The sequence below is a fragment of the Sciurus vulgaris genome (genome assembly GCF_902686455.1).
Source record: "Sciurus vulgaris genome assembly, chromosome: 11".
Lineage (NCBI taxonomy): Eukaryota > Metazoa > Chordata > Mammalia > Rodentia > Sciuridae > Sciurus > Sciurus vulgaris.
The window spans coordinates 27021288-27044503 of record NC_136472.1 but is presented as its reverse complement, the minus strand read 5'-3'; the positions used below and the strand labels follow the sequence as shown (position 1 = coordinate 27044503).

Below are 23216 nucleotides of genomic sequence, written 5' to 3'. Positions count from 1 at the left end.
TTGAGTTTGGAGGACATGTCCTCAGCTGGTCCCTTGCGTAGCATGTTTGCATTCGAGCTTATGTTCTGTGTGCGCTGAGGTTTCTCTTCCACCTGTTTCATTGGTGCAGTTGAGGGCCTCTTTGCTGATCGCTTAATCCTTTCCTCAAGCATACTCATATCCTTTTCAGAAAGCTGTGAGACCAAATTTAACTTATTAGCATATTCATATACTAAAATATGTGGAGAATTAAAATCCTAATTGGAGGATTCAAGAATTATCTATTTTCATTGAAGCTACTAAGCTAGGATTTTACTTTTAAAACACTACTTTATTAAATCAACTGCTATTAATATCTGCTTAGTTATAGTAACAAGAGACATTATGAAAAAAGAAAGAATATAAACTACTGATAACTACAATTTTATTAAAAGGTCAAAAATTAGATGAAGCTTCCTTGTTTTTGTTTTGTAACTACTAACTAGCTTGGGTTGACTATGGACAAAAATCTTCATTTTTGGTCATTTATAAAATTCCCACCTGTTGTATCTTTTCCAATAGGGTGACAGTAAAGATTTGATTAGATATATGTAAATTAATTTAAGTAAAGGGTATATAAATGGTGCTATGATGAGGTAACTGGAGTGAAAAACAGGTCTAGCCACAGAAGTGACTGGCTCAAAGGAAGCAAGGAGTCAGAAGTGAATCTAATGTGTCTGAAAAAGTGCCTTGCAGCTGTAGCACAACATGTTTTCTTTTCTTTTTAAGATGGGGTCTTATTATGTTGCCCAAGCTGGCCTTAAACTCACAATCCTCTCACCTAAGCTTTTTGAGTAGCTAGGAATACTGGCATGCACCCTGTACTTGGTTATAAAACGCTTTTGATCTGACAGGCACCAGTAGTCACGCTGTTCCAAGGGAATACTTGTTAACTGAAAACCAAATGCATTAAAAATTATGGAGCAGATTGCTCCGTAGAATTTAAATCCTAGACTAGCTCAGATTTCTTCATTTATAAATAGCTCTTATGTCTAAAGCAAACTGCCACAAATAGAAACTCTGAAAAGAAAATCTGATTTCCAGCAAAACAAAGCCTAAATGTCCTTCATTTATCAGAGAATCCTCAAGTGTCTATCTGGATTCTAGGATACATTGATGGGTTGAATTTACTAACAAGTGGTAAAACTTTGATACTGTTGATATTGCAGGAAATCTGGCACCTAAGACACCTTGGAATATTTTTTATAAAATGCTGACCACACCCAGAGAAAAGTCACTCACATTTCCAATCAGTTTAAACACTTGATCTCCATGTACATTGTATACTGTTACTATGGTGTTGAGGGCAGCATTGCGTACAGCATTGTCACGGTCTCCTATATGTATAGCAATTTCTTTTAAGGCTTTTCCTGGAGTTGGCTGGCAAACGTTCATGCCATAGGACTCGACTAGACACCCCAGCTCTTCCAGGCACTCTGTTGGGGGGAAAAGGACTCGATTACTGAGATTCAAAGTACATTTGGCATACAGACTTCTCCTCACTAGGCAGATTTCCTGTGGTATACATGTAAGACTAAAATCTTATTCAGGCTCTACCTAGAGTTTTTCATTTTTTTTTTTTCTTGTATACTGCCTCTTCTCAATGAAACAATGGTGTGATAGCAAGTACACCTGAAAGAAAGGGATGCCTGTGAGTCAGATGGCCCCTGTGCACTTGATTTTGTCACCAGGGTGGTACTGAATGGTGCCTGTATCACCTGATACCATGGCTCCATCAGTGTGCAACTCATCACTCTCACAGTCTAAATCAAAAGGTTGGGATCAACTACAAAGACAATGAAGAAATGTCCTTGTGTGTCTATAAATTATTTCTTCTTGTCAGGGTGGTCACTGTTGTAGAGGCTCACATCTCAATTTTAAGTGTGTATAGCTGGTGGTATACCTCAGTGGTAGAGCACTTGTCTAACAAGGCTCTGGGTTTGATCCTCAGCATAATAACACCAAAAATAAATAAATAAAAAATTAAACCGTCTGCTTCACCTGCTCTCTGCTTCGAGTTTTTGGATTTGGTTCCTTCCATGATGAAGGGGAACATCTTGCTGGCTGGGTAGACAAGGCACATCCGATTCAGGATGGCACGAACGTCTTTACGAATGACATCCTTTGGTTCTCCAACCTAGTCAACAAGGAAAATAATGGTTAAGCAAGACCTTTACTTGGCCACCTCATGCATTACTGTATCTTGAAAGAAGAAAGGCATGAGGATAAGTGGTGGTAGGTGTCATCATATAATAAAAGAAAAAGGAAGAGGGAGTAAGTGTATAGAAACTGAAGTTAGCTGGGAGCGTAAGCAGTCTCTCAGGGTGAGAACAACATATTACCTTGAGGATGAGATAGGGAATGAAGGAAGATGCTTCATTCTCAGTAAGATGATATTCCTCCTCACTTAGTAGGGTGAAGAGCAATTTTAAATATTCCAGTGCTTTCATTAGGACGCTTGTATTGGTGTCAAAAAACCGTAGGGTAAGCCATTTTAAGATAAGATCCAGGCAACCAATAACACCTTCTTTTTCACTCTCCAGGTGCTTAAAACAAAACAAAACAACCCCCCCCAAAATAAGACTGTATAAAACTTAAATTGCATATTGTATCAGTCAAGTACTTTCAAAATTCTATTGCATTTAAAAAAAAAAAAGTTAGATTTATAAGCCTTCAATTAAGACCTAGGAAATAAACACAGTCATTTATTTTATTGAGGAAGAACTGAGAACATGGTATATTCTACTTTTTTCTTCAAGGCACTCTGATTATTTTACAGGGCTGAGTATTTTCACATGACTGAGATACATACACATTTATCTATTGCAGACTTACATCAACCATGACAGCTAGGGCCTTATTGTGATGCTGAAAGTCTGAGTGAAACATCTCATCTTGTAACCATTTAGCCACACAGCTAGACATCTGAGTCTTCAGTTGTTCAATGTATTCATCCCGTGGGGTAGTAAAATTCCACTTTAGCACCTGAAAAAAATAAATAAATAAAAAGAGACTGGCTACGAGGTATTCAACTAAAATTAAGTAGACAGCCTTATTTAATGTAGCTGCAGGACTCAATAGATTTTTTAATTAAATAAGATTCATTTGTAAGTAAATATGAGCACAAAATGTCAATTGAAGCTGTCATATTTCTGGAACTTCATCAACTCTGAAAATTTTAAAGGGAAATAATTTTGAGCAATTTTTACTAGAAAAGTCAATAGTATTATTGTATAATACAGTGAAACATGGTGTAACTTTAATAGAAGAAAAATTTTAAATATCAAAATTTAAAAAGCACATACCATTTTGGGTATTTAATACATCAAAGTACATTCAAAGATGCTTATTGCATGTAGCACAGTTTGTAATTATGAAAGACTAGAAACAACCTAAATGTTCAACACGATGGGCAGGCAATAAAGATGATACATATATAATGTACCAATAAAAAATGTATTTTCCATTAAAAATTTGGAAAAACAAATTTTAAAACACTTAATAAAACAAAAACAATGTAAAAGGAATGTTTTTGTTTTGTTTTGCTTTGATGGTGCTGAAGATCAAACCCAGGGCCCTAAATATGCCCTGTGAGATACCACTGAGCCCAAGTGAAGTGATTGATCCAATCAAATATATAGTCACCAAATCTTCATTTCAAGATATTACATACAGGGCAAGGGTTGTGGATCAGTGTAGAGCACTTGCCTAGTGCATGGGAGGCACTGGGTTTGATCCCTGTACCACATTAAAAAAAAGTTATAAAAATAAAAGATTTTACATATATGAGATAAAGCACCCATGTGTCCAATAATCAATAAAAAATAAATGAATAGTTATGATGTTTGATTAAAAAAAAAAAAGACTACAAAATTATTTTTCAATTTAGAGGAAAAGCACAGTAGGTCCTATAGTACTTTTTGTACCAATTACTGTTCCCGTAAAGTCATCTTAGAGAATAAGATACTATATGAGCAAAAAGTTGTTAATTACCAGATATTTCAAAATATGAATTTTATTCAGACAATAAAACTCTTTTTAAGTAACAAAATAAAACAAAAACAAGCAAAAAACTCCTAAAACTTCTTATCCCTTCCTTACCTTCAATCCTTTTTCATCTTTCATTCTTTGCTCCTTTCCATTTGGAACAACAATAAAAATAGGCCCAGATTTGTCTTCATCTTCTTTTAAGCTGGTTTTGCTTGGCGCTTTCTTTCCTTGTACACTCTACAACCAAAGTTCAGGGAATGTTGATTAGTTAGGTCACTTCTGCAGAGCATGACGTGGCTGCCCAAGAAAAGGGCATTTTTGCAAAAACCAGAGACATCTCTCTACATTATTTTCCAACATGAAAGAAGCAGTTGATTTACAGAATCTTGCATGTCATGTATTTTTGTACAGTTTTCTCTAGAACTATTGGTTAGCTCATGAGATGGCAAGAAATACAGTTGGAAAAGTTATTACCTCTCATTAGTCTGAGTCATAGACAATTTTTGTTTATTGGATAGTTATTCGCTTTATTGAAGTCTTTGATACTATTTTATATTTCCATATTAATGATATTTTGAATGACATTTATACATTTCACATCACTTAGTTGAGAAAGTTATTTCTCCCTACATTTACTTAATGTACCTCTATCAAAGCACCATAACTGGAGCCCCTTTGAACCTTCTCCTGAAGTTGGTAGAAACACTTTAATACTTAGTCACTAATGTGGTTTTTAAAAGCAATTTAAGATTTAGAATCTTTATATCAGATGGAAAGAAAATAGTGAATAATAGTACATATAATTAAGGAAAATTCAAATTTCATTACTGGAATTATTATTAGTATAAATGTAGCAAGAGTTTACTATTTCTAGTTGGCCAGAATTTCCTTCTAGTTCAAACACTGAAGTCATTTAGTCAAAACAAATATGAGACTGCTTACATAAAATTGTTTGTAAACTGCAAAAGACTGGAAAAAAATTATGGCACTTCGAATAGAGTCAAAAATACTTCAAAGCACTTGTGATCAAAATACTAAAATAAGCACTTGCTCAATTTAGAATAAGGAAGGAAGGATAGGAAAAGAACAACTTCAGTGCATAGTTTAGAAGATAATTACCCACTTAAATAACTCACAAAGCTAAAGGACACCAGCAGAGGGAAGAAAAATGGACAACTGTAATATATTTAAAGAATGACTAGAAAGTACCTATTCTATGCTGGGAGCATAATAATAAATGTACTGAGTAATAGTCCTGTATTTTTGTTACCATTGCATATAGTTAATTAAATAATCTTTATTTAGATTTACTACCATTTATAGAGTTTGGTAATTTTCCTTTTGTAAGTATTAAATAATCAAAAGTCTGAATATAGTGATCAGCTCTAAACCTTGATATAGAAACTGAAAATTTGCTATGATTCAAAATATTAAATGAAAAAATTACCCAAGGGATATTAAAAATGAAATGAGAATGTATTTCTTTAAATCATCCCCACTGACGCGAGGTCAAAAGGTGTTTCCTTCTAGACTAATCAGAGCACCTTCCAGTATCATAACTTAACTGAGCCAAACTGGAAGAAAGCTGATTACCATTCTTCTTTCAAATTCAAATCAGTCTAAAGCAATCATTCTGCCAAAGATATATATGCTTTCCTTTTCTTTTCATTTCTCAAAATCTTCCCTAGAAATTGGCATAACAGGAACCACCACAGCATCTCATGAGAGCAGGGCGTCTGTTATGGGGTCTTACTAAAAATGGACTGGAGATGTAGCTCAATGGTACAGTGCCCCTGGGTTCAATCTCCAATACTTAAAAAAAAAAAAAAAAAAAAAAAGTAGTGATGTTCTATATACAGTATACAATATGATCTTCCCTAACACAATGACTCGATGTGTAAAACAAATGCAAAAGCAAATCTACATCTAAGTATGCTGAGTTAACACACCTTTACTTTAGAGGAAACCCCTGGCGCTTTGGCCTTTCTTGGATCAGATTTAGCTTCTATGGTGCTGGAAACAGAATCTTCAACAGGTGCTTTGAGAAAAAAAGGCAGGTAAGATAAATGTAAATTCTAACTAATTACCCATTTTATTCTAGGCAAGTTAAATACAATGAAGAGAAAATCAACAGTCTTAAACAAATCAATTTATAAGGTGTTTTCAATTAGAATTTTTTTCCTAGTCTTCTTTTCTCCCCAAATTCCTATTTAGGATAACCTTAAAAAAGTAATTCAGGATGGGCACAGTGGCACATGCCTGTAATTCCAGAGACTCAGGAGGTTGAGACAGTAGAATCACAATTTTGAGGATAGCCTGGGCAATTTAATAAAATCCTCTCTCAAAAAAAAAAAAAAAAAAAAAAAAAAGGGCTGGGATAAAATGCTCCTGGGTTCAATCCTCAGCACTGGAGGTACAGGAAGAAAAAAGAAAATTTACATCTCCTTTAGCAATATTTCAACTGCAGTTTTAGCCGGGTGTAGTGGTACATGCTTGTAACCCCAGCCTCTAGGGAGTCTGAGGCAGGAGGAGTGCAAGGTGGAGACCAGCCGTGACAACTTAGTGAGACCCTATCTCAAAATAAAAAATAAAAAGGATGTAGTTCAGTGGTAAAGCACCCCAGGCTTCAATCCTCAATATCAAAAACAAAAAAGAAAAAAACCCCTGCAGTTTTAAAATTATTTTCTAAATAAGGGTTAAAAAATACCACTTTTTGCCAGATTATTACGTCCTTAATGGTAGTGTCTGTCACCTCTAAAACTAAGATTTAATTACCTTAGACAATGAAATCAAGATTCATTATCCTCTACATAACAATTCTAATAAATGTAAAAACTGAATATATACTTTGATATCATGAGTTTTATACATGCAAAATTTTTAACTTTATAGCATCAACAATTTTTAACCTACTAAATGGAAGAATATTGTTATGTTTAAGCAAGAAGTCTTGAAATGAAGTGATTATAGATAATACATTACAGAATTTTAACATTTGAATGAAGAAATCAAAACTGGGCATGGTGGTGCACACCTGTCATCTGAGTGGCTAGGAAGGCTGACAGGAGGATCATGAGTTCAAAGCCAGCCTCAGTAATGGCAAGGCGTTCAGCAACTCAGTGAGACCCTGTCTCTAAATAAAACACAAAATAGGGCTGGGGATGTGGTTCATGAGTTGAATGCCCTCGAATTCAATCTCTGGTAACCTAACCCCATCCCTGGTGGCAGAAAAAAAAAAAGAATGAAGAAATGGAGAATTTTCTTTCAAGGACTAATAGGGGATGGAACATATTTCAGAGGTTGTGTGTACTTTGTACATACAAGGCCCTGAGTTCAAACCCTAGTGTGTGTGTGTGTGTGTGTGTATGTGTGTGTGTGTGTGTGCGCGCGCGCGCGCGCGCGCACACAATTAGTAATCATTTGAATGGATTAGTGAAAAGCAAGTAGCCAAGTGTGGTAGAAGGAGAACTCATTTGTGACTTAAGTAGAATTTTAAGCTGGCTGAGGCACTGGTTGGCTATTTGTTCTTTTGCAAGTCAGTAACCTCTTTGAGTTTCCTCATCTGCTAATAAAGTGGTTTAAACTAGATGTTCCCAATTCCTATTGTAATTAGAATATGCAATGTTAGAAAATAGTTGTGGAAATCTTAAAAACAATATGGAATATTTTGAGAAAGGAGTACCAAAGCACCTTTTCAGACTTGGAAACCAAATTAATCATCTTCATACCCTTACCACAATTCCTGGCATAATGCTTGACAAACGTTTTGAGGAAGGAGTTTCGGGGAGAGGGCTTGGGATCTAGACTGTGAGGAATTATGATAAAAGAAAACTGGGTATCTTTTTAGAGTTCCCTCAGGTTATTTCCTCTCACTTCAACCCTCTCAAAACAGAGTTACCTGATGCAGGCTGGAATTTGGCTGGAGCTGACCCTCCCATTGGTTTGGATGTTGCTTTAGCAGGTGCAGCAGGCTTGGCTGGCATGTTAGCTTTGGCTTTCTCTAGCATGGCCAATACTTGATCTTTAGAAGTTGGCTACAGAGACAATGAAACATAAGTGAAAGGGAACATAAATGATGCACTCATATTAAGCTTAAAAACAGATATACTTTCAAATGACTGAGCTCCTTACTTTTTAAATACCAATGAAGGGAGGCAGCACACAGTGCAAGAGAAATAATACACATTATGAAGTCACACTCAAGTTGCTATCATTCTAGAAGGTCATAGTTTTCACCTTGTGAGGCTGGCAGATTCTCAGAAATTCTACAATGCTAATTATTTTATTTCTGTTCTCATTAGGATTTCAAATTAAGTCTCACAATAGGTAATATGATATTTTGCTTACATAAATTCATGTTCAATATTTTACTAATGGTTTTTAACAGCAGCAGCAAGTAGTACCTTTAGTTTCCCAGTAGCCTTGGCCATTTTTTCATATCCTAAATGCATCATAAAGAATGGCAAAGCATCCTGGGCCTTCTTTCGTACATCTCCATTTCGATCTTCTAGGCAGGAGTAAAGATGAGGAACACAAAGGATAAGATCTGTTGGGGTGGAACGAAGAGTAGGTAGTTTCTCAGCCAGCCAGCCCAGAAGCTGCCAAAAGAAAAGAAAGATTAGTCACACACTTCAAATGGAAAACTGTTATTATTTGTGATCTCAGGCTTAATGATTTTGTTAGTCACCAATATTAAATTAGTTCTTATACTGCAACTTTCCAATATGAAATCAGTATTTTTTATTGCTTAAGAACAGTGTTACAGGCCTGGGGTTGTAGCTCAGTTGTAGAGCTCTTGCCAAGCATGTGTGAGGCACTGGATTTGATTCTTGGCACCACATATAAATATATGAATAAAATAAAGGTCCATCAATAACAACACCACCAACACCAACACCAACAAAAAGAACAGCATCATGTTGTTGGGTGCTTTTAATTTTGGCAACTCAGAGGAGGATCATAAATTTGAGGCCAGCCTTAGCAACTTAACAAAATCTTTTTTTTTTTGGTACTGGGGATTGAACCCAGAGGTGATTTATCACTGAGCCACATCCCCAGCCCTATGTATTTTTTATTTTAAGATAAGGTTTAAGTTGCTGAGGTTGAATTTGAATTTGTGATCCTGCTGCCATGGCCTCCTAAACTGTTCGGATTACAAGCGTGCACCACCGTCCTCTGTTTAGCAAAATCCTGTCTCAAAACAAAAAATAAGAAGGACTGGGGAATGTAGTTCAGTGGTAAAGCATCCCTAGGTTCAATTCCCATACAAAAATCAAAACTGTGTTTTACCAAAATAATATATGCAATGATGACAATCTTCTTTAAGATAAGGGCATAGTTTTTGAGACCATAGTTGGGCATTACATTATAAAGTTTTAATAGTTCTTTTTTAAAATTATTTTTAATGGTACAGGCGTAACCTGGGGTGTTCTACCACTTGTTTTTGAGATTGGGTCTTACTAAGTTGCAAAGGCTGGCTTCAAATTTGTGATCCTCCAGCTTTAGTCTCCCCAAAGTCACTGGGATTATAGGCATGTGCTACTGTACCCAGCTTTAAATACATTTTAGGAGACTATGGGAATGAACCCAGAACTTTGGGCAAGATAAGTGAGCGCTCTACCACTAAGCCACATTCCCAAACTTCTTATTATATTTTAAAGATGAAAAACTTTCACTTAACTTCTTTAAATTTTAAGAAATATTTAAAGACCCAAAACATTTATTGGGTCAGATGACAAATTCTACTAAGACTTTTATTTTATGAAGTTTTTGTTCTATACTCCTAAAATAATTACATCTCTATTTTTTTTACTAAAATTTTTATTAAGATAATTACAGATTCACTTGCAATTATAAGATTATATAAAGATCCTGTGCTGTCTTTACCCAATTTCCTCCATACATAACATTTTACAAATGTATACTACAATACCACAACCAGGCTATTGACACTGATACAGTTCAGTGATCTTATTTTACCGGTACTCATTTGTGTATGAATATTTTTATATCATATTATCATGTCTATGTTAATATATCTGCCACAATAGTTAAGATTCTGAACAGTTACAATCACAAGATTTCTTGTGTTGACCTTTTCTAAGCACATTCCCATTTCCTGGCAACCACTAATCTGTTCTCCATTTCAAATGTTCTTTATAGGACTAGGGGCATATAGCTCAGTGGTAGAGAGCTTGCCTAGCACTCACAGGGCTGGGAGTTCAATCCCCAGTATGGCAAATAACCAAAAGCAAAAAATAAAAAATAAAATAAATGTGTTATAAAAATAGAATCAAACAGTTTGTAACCATTTGGGATTGGTTTTCTTGTGCAGAAAAATTCCTTACTGCAAAACAATGTTCCATGTATGGATGTTCAATAGTTGAAATCACCTGCTATAGGATATCTGAGCTGTTATAGGTTTTGGTCATCTTGCAGTCAAATACTGTACCCCTTAATTATACCCCCAGTTTGAGCTCTTATTAAGGTAGCTACTATGAACATTTACATTTCCACTAGTCTATGCCTTAAGCTATGTTCCCAGTGTTGGGCTATTATTAGGGAAGGTTACTATGAACATTCATATTTCCACTAGCAAAGTACGAGTGTTCAATGTACTTCACATGGTTGCTAGTATTTGGTGTTACTACTATTTTTTATTTAACAATTCTGATAGTTGTGTAGTAATACCTCATTGTAGTTTTAATCTGCATTTCTCTAATGGCTAATAATGTTGAACACCTTTCAGGGGATTATCTGCCATTTACAAATCTTCTTCAGTGAAATGTATTTCATGTCTTTTGCCCATTTTCTAACAAATTAATTTATTTTGGTGGTGCTGCTGAAATGGAACCCATGTATGCTAAGTAAGTGCTCTACCACTAAGCTACATTCCCAGCACCTTCCCCCACATTTTTTAAACAGCTGAATTTTGAGAATTCTTTACATACTCCAGATATTAGTTCTTTAATAGATAGTTTACAATATTTCCCCCAACTCTGTGGCCTTTTTGTCTTCTTCAAATGATCTTTTGCAGAATAAAAGTTAAAAAGAAAAATTAAAAATTTTTTATTTTTTTTTTTGTAGTGCTGGGATCAAACCCAGGGCCTGGCACATACTAGGCAAGAATTGTACTACTGACCTACATCTCCAGTCCAAAAAGTTTAAATTTTGAGGTAGTGCAGTATATTGATTTTTCTTATTATGGTTTATGGTTTTAATTACAAGTCTAAGAAGATTTTCTATGTTATCTTTTAATGGTCTTATTATCTTTCTTGCATGTTATTTTTCCATAGTCTGGCCAGGTGCGGAGGTGGACACCTGTAATCCCAGTGACTTGAAAGGTTGGTGCAGGAGGACTGAAAGTTCAAGGTCAACCTTAACAACTTTTCAAGAACCTCACCAACTTAGCAAGACCCTGTCTCAAAATAAAAAAGAAAAGGAGTAGGGAATGTAGCTGAGTTTGTAAAGCACCTCAGGCTTCAATCCCAAGTACCAAAAACAAAAACAAAAAGAACTGTACCAGTCCTATGTTCTAAATTTAAGTCTGTGATCTGTTTTTAATTTTTGTGTCAGACATGAGGTTTAGGTCAAGGTTCAATTTCTTCTGTCTATGGACATTCTATTGTTCCAGAATAATTTGTTGAAAAGGGTACCTTTTCCTCCACTGATTCACTTTTTAAATTTTATGAAAAATTAGTTGACTGTAGGTGTGTTTGTGCATGCCTGCAATTCCATTGATGGGAGGCGGAGGCAGCAGGATAACAAGTTCAAGGCTAGGCTGATCATCTTGGTTGAAACCCTGTCTCAAAATAAAAACTAAAAAGGGCTAAGGATGAAGCTCAGCGATGAGGTCCTGGGTTCGATTCACAGAAATAGAAAAAAAAAAATGTGGTTCTATTTTGGGTTTTCTCTCCCATTCCACTGATTTTTGTTTTTATCTCTACCCTGTATTCCTGTCACTGATACCACAGTGAATTGAACTGATAAGAAATAAAGTAAAACTTAACATATGGTAGACTGATTCTTCCTACTGTTTTCTTGTGAAGACTGTTTTGGCTATTCAAGAGCCTCTGCTTTTCTCTATAAATTTTAGAATAAGCTTGCCTCTTCTATAAAAAAAACAAAAAACCAAAAAAACTTTTATGGAATTTTTACAGGAGTTACATTAAATTTGTAGATCAGTTTGATGAGAAATGACATATGAACTGTACTGAGTTATAGCAAAAGTTGACAATTTATCTTGTTCCTAATCTTTAGGGCAAAAAGTATTAAGTCTTCTGCCAGTGACTATGATGTTATCTATAGAGGTTTTAGCAGGTGCTCTTAATGAAGCTGAAATAATTCTATTACTAACTTGAATTTTTTTTAAAATAATAAATGAGTACTGGATTTTACCAAATACTTTTCTAAGCATCAGCTGATAGAATTATATACCTTTTCTTCATTCTTTTGGCATGATGGATTATACTTTTGATTTCTGAATGCTAAACTCTATTTTTATATTCTTATTAAAACCTTTGATTTTACCATTTAAGAATTCAAAGAAAGAGAAAATCCCATAAGAGTTAAACCCTTAAAAAGTTTTATTGTTAGGGCTGAAGTTGTGGCTCAGTGGTAGAGCGCTTGCCTGGCATGTGTGAGGTCCTGGGTTTGATACCACATATAAATAAATAAAATAAAAGCTCCATTGACAACTAAAAAAAAAAAAAAAAAAAAAAAAATTAAAAAGCTTTATTGTTAAAGTAGTCTGTGAATAGATGGGAAAAATAGGAGGGGGGACATGTAAATACAAAAACTTTGGGAATGAATTTGTTTTCATTATTAACTTTTATAATAAAGTTGATTTTAATCATATGGATATATGTGTGTGTGTATCAGATGTATATATGTATATGTGTATGTGTATATACACATATACATACTGGCACACAAAAAATTAGGCAGGCCCTGGCCTTTAAGGAAGTAAAAAACATTAAGTAAAGCACATGACTAATTGATTAATTTATGGTACTAACCTCTTGTCTCAAGAAAGGATTTTCCTTTTTGAGTTCTTCAGAAAGATCTTCTCCCTCCAGCCATTCCTTCATGCCTGTCTGTTCTGCCCAAGCATTCACAGTTGCTAGGGCAGCAGCTCGAACATTGTTCTGACCAGAGAAGACAATTGGAAAGAATAATATCAACTATAGTTTGGAGATAGGGGAGAAAAGTATATTATTTTATGAATGTGAACAACAGAAGTTTCTCCAAGGTAATGAAGTTGGAATGATCTCTGAAAAAGAAACTACTTCCATGGTTGTAATAAAAACTCCAAAGGAAAGTGGAAATACAAAATTCTAAACTGAAAACATTTTATACTTAGTTAATTAGGAAAAACAGTGATCTTGGCTTAAACAATGCAAAAGAAAGACTCCTAGATTTTGTTTTCTGAATATCTGGGATCCCTTAGGCCCATGATCACCTGCTAAAGAATGGAATTCTACATGTTAGAAGTCTCAAAATACTTAAAACTATTGCTAACAAGTTTAATATTTATGTTTTTATATTAATTTGTATTACCATAGAATGAGAAAGACTTATTAATGTAAAAAATATTAAAATGATCCAATTCCTAAAATTAAATGAATTTCATAAAAGTAAAGAAATTCAAATATCTAGGCTAGGGCTAAATATAAAAGGCAGGCAACCCTCAATGACACTTCAATTACTTCTAGTAATGTGAGTTACAAATATCTTGGTGAAATATTTGGAGATTCTGCTATAGTTTTGGGTGAAAAAAGTAAAGAATAACAAGATCCAAAAATTCATATACTTATTCACTACATCGAACTTAATACAATGATATTATAATCATAATATTAGCAGCCATTTATTGAGATCATACTATATGAAACAGGAACAATACAATGTATCTCACATAGAGACTCACTCACTCACATAGAGACTCACTCAATTCTGTAAGAAAGAAATTTCACAGATAATGAAACTGAACCTCAGAGGAGATCACTAGATAAAATTCACCATGCTGGTGAGTTATATTATCTAGTCACTTTGAAAACATGTTTACTGTTTTTCTCCTTATAATCTCATCTTTATAAGCTTTTAGGGGTTTACAGGTACTCTAGAAAAGAGAATTATCCTTAGCCCAAGAATGTGGTTGGCCTATTCCAGAATGCAGCATAGTGGAAAAGGTTAGGTTTACCTTGCTGTCTCCAAGGACTGTGATGATAGGAATGCCTAAGTTCTTTACATGCTGCTTGATGTTTGGGCCCATGGCTACTGCCAATTGCTGGAGTATATTCAATGTCTGCTGCACCTGAATGCAAAGCATCAACACTTCATGTTCAAACTGTAATCAATGTGTGCTCAAGGTTTTGCAAGTTTGCTGCTATACAGTAAATAAACCAGATTTCTAGTCTGCTCAAGATATAAAGAAATCTATTAGCTTAGAATAATTCTTAGTTCATAAAACTATATTAGAATTTTAGATCATAAGCGATAATACTTATAATAATATTTTAAAGGTAAAGGCTTAGTTTAACAAAACCCTGGGTTGGGGTTATAGCTCAGTGGCAGAGCGCTTTGCCTAGAATGTTCGAGGCACTGGATTCAATCCTGGGTTCAATTCTCAGCACTGCATATAAATAAATAAAATAAATATCTAAAAAAAAAATTTTTTTTTTAAATTAAGGTATACAAATAAAAATCTACAAATTAGAAATTATTTACAAATTAGAAAGTATTGGCAAGTAGTTTCACACAAAGATACTTGATACTGGATCTTGTAAAAAGCAAAATTTTGAAATTAACAAAAATTTCATGAATAAACCTGCATAATTTTGAGACACACTTATGAAATTAAAGGAAGCTATTTCTAGGTCAAAGTAAATAAAGCAATAGCTTATTTTCTGCTAGTGAAGGAAGCACTGATAAGGAACCTCCTGCAATGGGAGAGAAGAGAAAAGAAAAGGCACAAGGTCTACATACCAAAATTTTATTTGAATCATTGAGTCGACCCTTCAAGGCTGTTGGAAGTTCACCTATATTTGGCTGGATAAATTTTGCTTCATTGATAATACCTGCCACTTCATCTAGGCCTTCTTTCCTGATCTTCCAGTTCTTGTCACCAATCTTGGACACCAATTCTGAAGTAATTTTATCACTGAAAAACAGAAGATATAACCTTTAATTCTAGGCTCCTAAAAGAATTTGAGTTGGGTGTGGTGGTGGGACACCTGTAATCCCAGTGGGTAGGGAGGCTGATACAAGAGGATCAGAAGTTCAAAGATAGACTTAGAAACTTAGCAAGGACCCTGTCTCAAAATATAAAACTATAAAAATAAAAAGCACTGGGGATGTGTCTCAAGGGTTGAGTGCCCCTGGGTTCAATCCCTAGAACAACAACAACAACAAAAAAAAAAAAAAAAAAAAAAAAGAGAGAGAAAAAAGAATTTAGTATAATGAACTAGGTACAGTGACACAAGCCTATAATTCCAGCTGGCCTGAGGCCTCCAGTTACTCAATTTCCATTGTCACAACACACACCCCTGAAGAATTTAGTGCAATGAATCAAGTAAACCATTCCTCAGAGTGAAACCTACCTGATCTCTGTCCTTGGCAAAAGATCAACAACATCATTGCCTCCGTCTTCTGGTTCATCTCCATCTTCTCCTTCTTCTGTACCACTTGTGCTATGCTTGGAAATCCCTCTGGTTGGAGCAGGTGGACTTTGTCCTTGCATCTATACACAAATTAATAAGGCTAATGAACTTGATGAAGACTATGAGAACAAACAGATTAGGTAAGGTGCCTATGTCAAACTTTCTCATTCTGTCTGTCACAATACTTATTTACAGTAGATAGATACACACATACAATGATTGTGTATACATGTATATGTATATATGTGTGTATATGCTATATAACATATATATGTTTTAGTGTGTATGTGTGGTGCTGGGGATTAAACCCAGGGTCTCTCACACACTAGGCAAATACGCTCCCACTGAGCTATGACCACAGCCTCATGGAGTAGATATTTTAATTCTTTTAATTCTTACATAGACTAAAAATAACAAGTTATTTTTATACAAACTTATTAGAATCTGACATCTCATTCACAAAATTGTCCCCTTTTTTTGCATTACTAGGGACTGAAGCCAGGGGTTCATGCATACTAGGCAAATGCTCTACCACTAAAACATGCTCAGTCCTTTAAATAATTCTGAGTCAGGGTCTTACTAAGATACCCAGGCTGAGCATGAACTTGCAATCTTCATGCTTCAGTTCCCAAGTAGCTGTATCCACCACCGTGCCTTGCTTTAGTTTATTTTTTTCTTTTTCTGCTTTTAATTTTTAAAAAATCTATTTATTTTTAGTTTACATTTTTAAAAAAAGTTATTTAATGTACTTTTTTGAATAGGGAGTATGTTCACAATGTTTGAAATTTCAAAGGTACAGAAGAATATAAAGAGAAAAATCTCTCATCTTACACCAGAGTTACCCAGTTCTCTTCTGTACAAAATCAATTTCTTATGCACTCTTCCAAGGATACTTCTTGCACATAAAAGTAAACACTACATATTCTTCATTCAACAGGTTTAAAAGTTTAGCCTTAATGAATGAGATTCTCAAGTTCACCAAAGGATTGTAACATTTGTAGAACCTCTACCTTCTCAAATTCTGCATCTATCTGGGATAACAAGGCAGGTTTCTCATCCTCAAAGAACATTCGCAAAGAGGGACCAACATACAGATACATCACGCCAAGCAGGGTAATGGCAGAAGTCCTCACAGCCTGTGAGAGAGAGTAAAAAGAACTTTTCAATCAGAACAGAACTACAAGATGGCTATAATGCTCTTACATGTGCCAGAATATACTTACTGGGTTTGTTGCAGCAAGAGCAGTCTTCACATTGCTAATGAATGCCTTGACATTCAACCTGTAAGAAATAAGATTTAGAATTTGAAAACAAACAAATGAAACCTTTAGAAAACTCAATAAAGACAGACTCTGGGATTGGATCCCTTGGGTGGAGTTTTCATCTACCTCTACACTCACTTTAAAGTAAGTTTTAAATACTATCTATACTTTGATTAATCCCATTATGCTTAATTAAGACTCCTAAATGAAGTCTTGAACTCCATGAACTCCAGATTTGTTCACCCTGCCTTTATAACATTTCCATTTCTATATCTAGGAGACATCTGACATCTAGAACATGAAAATGAAACTCCTGATTATCTATATACCACAACTTCAAAAGCTGTTCTTCCCACTGTCAGAGCTCTCTAACTCAGTAAAGAGCCACATTATTCTTCTAGTTGCTTAGGTCACTCTTGAGTCCTTGGAGTAATTTCTGGCATGTCTCTGTATGTCTAATGTCCTGTTCAGTTCTATTTTCGAAATACATCCTGAGTCATAACACTTACACCTCTACAATGTATGTCTAAACCACTATAATTTCTTGACAGGATTACTTAATAGCCTATAAATTAGTACTCTCTCCCAGTTCTGACGACTTTTGGCAGGTAGTTAGTATTGGGATTGAACCCAGGACACTCTACCACTAAGCCATAACCTACCCCTTTTAATTTTGAGACAGGGTCTTGCTAAATTGCCCAGGTTGACATGGAACTTGAACCCTTTTGCTTCAGCTTCTGTCCACAGTGACTGGGAACATAGGTGTGTGACACCTTGTTCAGCAAGCACAGGGCTTTTTCACTTGTTGCCTTGGTCTAGAAATGCTGTTCTTCCAGATTATGCCAAATTGATAATGCCTAACCCTTTATCCTGCTTCATTTTTATTCCACTGTTCTTATGACTCCTAAAATATTTTTATTTTTACTGTTTATTGTCTGTCTCCCCTTACTCAAATATAAGTTGTATCAACGCAGAACTTTAATTTTGTCCATCATATATTTCAATGGTCTAGAACAAATGGAATAGTATGATCAAAATGTAGTTGAATAAATGAGAGCTCATAAACAATACAAAAAAGAGGAAAATATTCACTTGGTTTTTATGTGTCATGCCAACAGATTATACCAAAACCTGTGCAATTGGGCTGGGGATATAGCTCTGTGTTAGAGTGCACTCATAGAGGCTGAAGCAGAAGGATTCCAAGTTTGAGGTCAGACTTGGCAACTTAGTTAGACCCTATCTCAAGACAAAAACAAACAAACATACAACAACAACAACAACAAAAAGCATAAATAAATGCCAGTCATGGTGGTGGCACATGCCTGTAATCACAGTGAGTTTTGAGGCTTGGGCAGGAGGATCACAAATTCAAAGCTAACCTCAGCAACTTAGTGAGACCCTGTCTCCAAATAAAAACATAAAAAGGGTCAGGGATGTGGATCAGTGGTTAAGTGCCCCTGGGTTCAATCACTGGAATCTAAATAAACAAATAAATAAAAATAAATGCAGGGCATGGTGGTGCACACCTGTAATTCCAGTGACTCAGGAGGCAGAGGCAGAAGGATCAAAAGTTCAAAGCCAGCCTCAGCAACTTAGAGAGACCCTATCTCAAAATAAAAATTAAAAGGGCTGGGGATATAGTTCATGGTAGAGCAACCCTGGGTTCTATCCCCACTACTAGAAAACAAAAACAAAAACAAAAAAAGGGTTCGGGGGGGGGGGGGGGGGGGAGGTGAGGGAGGGAGAGAAATGAAGGGAGGGAGGGAAGAAGGGAGAGTAGGAGAGTGGGAGGAAGGTAAGTTGTTGAAAAGGAATTATAACAACACCCTGGATTAAGGGAGAACTTCATGAATATTGACAACACAGTTTTTGCTTAAATGGTAATGAATTGAATGGTAACTTCTCGAGTAGTAGTGTTTCTTCCATCAGTAGAATTCAAAACACAGTTTTATAAGATATCAAGAGGTCTGTTATTAAAAAGTAGCAAGGCACAAAGAAAGGTAACACAGTATAGCAACTATAGCATTCTCCTGAAACTAGAATGCCCAGATTTAAACTTTGGGCTTTGCCTTTTTCCTAGCTATGATGAGGGCAGATAACTTAAGCTTTCAGTTTTCAGTATCCTAATCTATAAACTGAGCATAACGCAATACTATAGGTGATTTTTTATAAGGTTAAAATAAAATAATTATTATTTGAAAGGTGTTTTAAAAAGAACCTGGGATAAAGGAAGCTACATAAAATTTTGTTAAATGAAATAAACAAATGAATTCTATGTACAAGTAAGTTTGGGAAATAGTGGGTTAAACAAAGTTAAACAACCCCTGCCATGGTGGGATTTTTGAGAGTATTTAATTTACCAAAGTGCCCTGTTGGTCTCTAAATAAATGTGATTACATGTAGCAATTTCTAAATTCACTGACTAGAAAACTTTGGAAATAGCTTTTCGGTGGGACAGCTATTAACACTTGAGGAAAATTAACGTAGAGAACTCTGTTAATGGATATTGAAATACAGAACACAAGTCAATACAGACTCTTGAGGATAAAAGTGGCTTTCTTGCTGGGAGCAGTGTTGCATTCCTGCAATCCCAGCAACTTGGGAGGCTGAGGCAGGAGGATGGCAATTTCAAAGACAGCCTCAGTAACTTAGCAAGGCCCTAAGCAACAAAAAGAAAAAGAAATGGGGATGTGGCTCAGTGGTTAAACACCCCTGGGTTCAACCCCCGGTACCAAGAAAAAAAAAAAAAAAAAAAAAAAGGCAGTTTCCTATTATATAGACAACCTAGATCTTACTCTCCAGAAACAGGCGGAGATGGCTATGACAAATATAATCACCAATTAGTGATGACAAAACATTAAATTATTTTCTACTTTATTTCTTTCTGACTTACCCAGAAAAACCAAACTCTTTTATTGCATTAGATAGCCAATTCAGAGTTTCTGACTGATTCTTGGGATTCTTCTGTGAGAAAGCCATTGACATAACCTGGAGCAAGGGAAAAACAACAACATATCTATGTTTTCTCATATTTCTTATAGAAATACAGCATGACTTTAAGATGGCTGTGGGTTAAACACGGTTTTTCTGATGCTAAACAATTATGAGAAAAACTTAGAAACAAAAGATTTAACCTATACAAGAAAATGAGGTAAGTTATAGTAGTATTTAAAGCATTCTGGACTGTTTAAAACTTTTCATTAGTGATCATTATGGATTATAATGTTTTAAAAGTACTGTCATCCTTGTCGGGTGCTTTGGTACATGCCTATAATCCCAATAACTTGGGAGGCTAAGGTAGGAGGATTATAAGTCTGAGACCAGCTTCAGCAACTGAACAAGGAGGCTCTAAGCACTTAGTGAGACCTTGTTTCAAAATAAAAAGTAAAGGGCTGAGGACGTGGCTCAGTAGTAAAGCACCTCCGGGTTCAATATCCAGTTTAAAAAAAAAAAAAAAAAAGTACTATCATCCTTTACAGACTATTCTTGACTAAGGTAAGTTTTCATTATCAGGCAGCAATATATTTGTAAAAGTAAAAATAACATAGTATTAAAAATGGTTTTACTTAAGATAAAAATTAACTTGGGGAGGTGCTGAGGTGTGGCTCAGTGGTGGAGCACTTGCCTCGCATGTGTGAGGCACTGGGTTTGATTCTCAGTCCTGCATCTAAAAAAATGAATAAAATAAAGGCCCATCAACAACTAAATAGATATTAAAAAAAAAAAAAACTTGGGGAGGCAGGCATCATGGTGCATGCTTGTAATTCCAGTGGCTTGGGAGTCTGAGGCGACTCTAAACAACTTAGAGAGATCGTTTCAAAATAAAAAATAAAAAGGGCTAGGGATGTGGCTCAGTGTGGTTGAGCGACCTGGGTCCAATTTCTCTTGTACCAAAAAAAAGATTAACTTCGGGAAAGATGGTTTTGTGTTACTACCAACCTGTTCAGCAGTCCATGGTAACATACAAGCCTCAGCTATTGCTGTCATAGCTTCCTTTGCATTGTTTCCACATTTTACATCTCCAATCTTGTCTACAAGGCCATCTAATACAACCTGAGCTGAAGTTTTGGAAAAATTTCCCTTCTGTGCAATCAAAGCAACTATGTGAAGCTTCATCTGCATCACCTGAACAACGATAAATATCATAGTTATGAATAAATCAAAGACATTTATTTACTTAAATAGCAACCTGATGGTTTAAAGAAGTTAAGGGCAGTTGAGAATACAATCAAACTAAAATCAGAATTTTAAATAAGCAAAATAACTTTTATTCTTTAACCGTCATCTATTAAAGCAGTTGACAGGGAATGGGGGAAAAAAACAAAACAACCAAACAAAAAACAAACAGAATTCAAACTACTCAATGTTTCAAAATTGGAAAGTTTATGAACTGAAAATCTAATTTTTATATTCTCCTCCTCCTATGATTTTTGCATTGATCTGAATGCACATTCTAAGACACATAATAAAGAACCACACTAACTGTACAGCTTAGAGTTATGATTAGAGCTGCTGACAAAAAACCTACAACCCTCACAAGTTCACACACAACACAGAACTTGGGAGTTTTAGGGAACTTGATATCTTTGACTGGACAAATGGAAGGAATTAGCATGATGACAATGTATAGGACTTAAGACCCCTTTTCCATAAATAATTCCCTTTGTGCTATCTGAATATTTTAACCTTTCCTTTTTGAAACTGCTAGAAATTCCATCAACTATTTAGACAATAAGCACTCTTAAAATGCAGACTTCTGGACAGGTGGAATAAGTGCCTCTGAAAATAAAAAAAGAACAGTGGAAAAATTTCTTTTAGAAATTTGAAAATTAGCTAAAGGTTTAAAACAATAAAAGGGAATTTAAAGAAAAGGTCCCAAAATCTTGGGAAGAAAAGTGAGCTATTTGGAGATTTAATAACTCCATCATATACTTTTCTTCCCAGATCCTTAGCAGTCTTCAAAACCATAGTCTTATAACCACGATAACTGTAAAAACCTAAAATTGTACAGCCACAACAGGGAGGCAAGACCAGGTTGGAGATCCTTTAAAAGTCCCCACCAAAATGACTAGATGTAGCCATTCTGGAAAGCAGTATGGAAATTCCTCAGGAAACTTGGAATGGACCCACCATTTGACCCAGCTATCCCACTCCTTGGTTTTTACCCAAAGGACTTAAAATCAGCATACTACAGAGATACAGCCACATCAATGTTCATAGCAGCTCAATTCACAATAGCCAGACTGTGGAACCAACCTAGATGCCCTTCAATTGATGAGTGGATAAAGAAACTGTGGTATATTTACACAATGGAATATTACTTGGCCATAGAGAAGAATAAAATTACGGCATTTGCTAATAAATGGATGAAGTTTGAAAATATCATGCTAAGTGAAATAAGCCAAGCCCAAAACACCAAAGGCCAAATGTTTTCTCTGATAAGTGGATGACACTATATGACGAGGCAGGGTGGTGGGAGTGGGGAGAGAAGAATGAAGGAACTTTGGATGGTATAGAGGAAAATGGGGTGGGAGGAGATGGAAAAGATAGTAGAATGAAACAGACAATAGTTACCCTATGTATATGTATGATTACATGAATGGTATGAATCTACATTGTGTACAACCACAGAAATGAAAAGTTGTACCCCATTTGTATACAATGAATCAAAATGCAGTCTATAAAAATAAAAAAAAATTTAATTTAAAAAAAAAGCCCCATTTTGAAGGACCTGTTATTTGACTTGACTATCTAGTTCAGTGGGAAAAAGGCCTATTCCCAGGGAGTTTGCTGAAAACAATTAGTAACAACTGTTCAATATCTAACATTGGAACTGCCTGAGGCTGCAATACCAGTTGAGGCAAGGGACCTTGCTCAAAATCTTAAAAGTAAGATTTAGGGAACAAGATGTCTAGAGGGGACTTTAAAAACTCTTATACATTCCTTAGAATCTAGATGATGCTACGCAAACTTAAGGCTGTGTGTGGGTCCAGGAATGACATGAAAGGGTCCTAATCTCTTACTTCTGGCCTTAGGTCCTACATAAGCAAGAAGAGAAGGCTGAGATTAAGTTTTAAAAGTCCTGGAGCATTGAAGGCATATCCCAACACACACACACACACACACACACACACACACACACACACACCCTTGGTAAAAGGTAGAAGATAATAATTGGCACTTAAGGAAATTTGTCAGATCACTAGATACCACTAAGCTAATTGAGCAGAGACTCTGGAGGCTGCAAATCAAAATTATAGCAAGATTATATACTTCATACTCTCTA

At 35.4% G+C, this 23216-nt stretch overlaps 1 protein-coding gene across 1 annotated transcript in view; it reads right to left on the bottom strand.

The window, feature by feature from the left end:
* Positions 1-23216, bottom strand: part of CKAP5 (cytoskeleton associated protein 5) — a 96590-nt gene that overhangs the window by 16930 nt on the left and 56444 nt on the right. Inside the window, exons 17-33 of the mRNA XM_079102048.1 lie at positions 20870-21055; positions 19824-19918; positions 16892-16949; positions 16679-16804; positions 15609-15748; positions 14995-15169; positions 14210-14323; positions 13026-13154; positions 8412-8606; positions 7907-8042; positions 5958-6046; positions 4120-4245; positions 2854-3003; positions 2361-2564; positions 2020-2155; positions 1261-1454; positions 1-173 (exon numbers count right to left, since the gene is read on the bottom strand). Coding sequence (XP_078958174.1) covers positions 1-173; positions 1261-1454; positions 2020-2155; positions 2361-2564; positions 2854-3003; positions 4120-4245; positions 5958-6046; positions 7907-8042; positions 8412-8606; positions 13026-13154; positions 14210-14323; positions 14995-15169; positions 15609-15748; positions 16679-16804; positions 16892-16949; positions 19824-19918; positions 20870-21055 — 2426 coding nt within the window. The remainder of the gene's footprint in view (positions 174-1260; positions 1455-2019; positions 2156-2360; positions 2565-2853; positions 3004-4119; positions 4246-5957; positions 6047-7906; positions 8043-8411; positions 8607-13025; positions 13155-14209; positions 14324-14994; positions 15170-15608; positions 15749-16678; positions 16805-16891; positions 16950-19823; positions 19919-20869; positions 21056-23216) is intronic.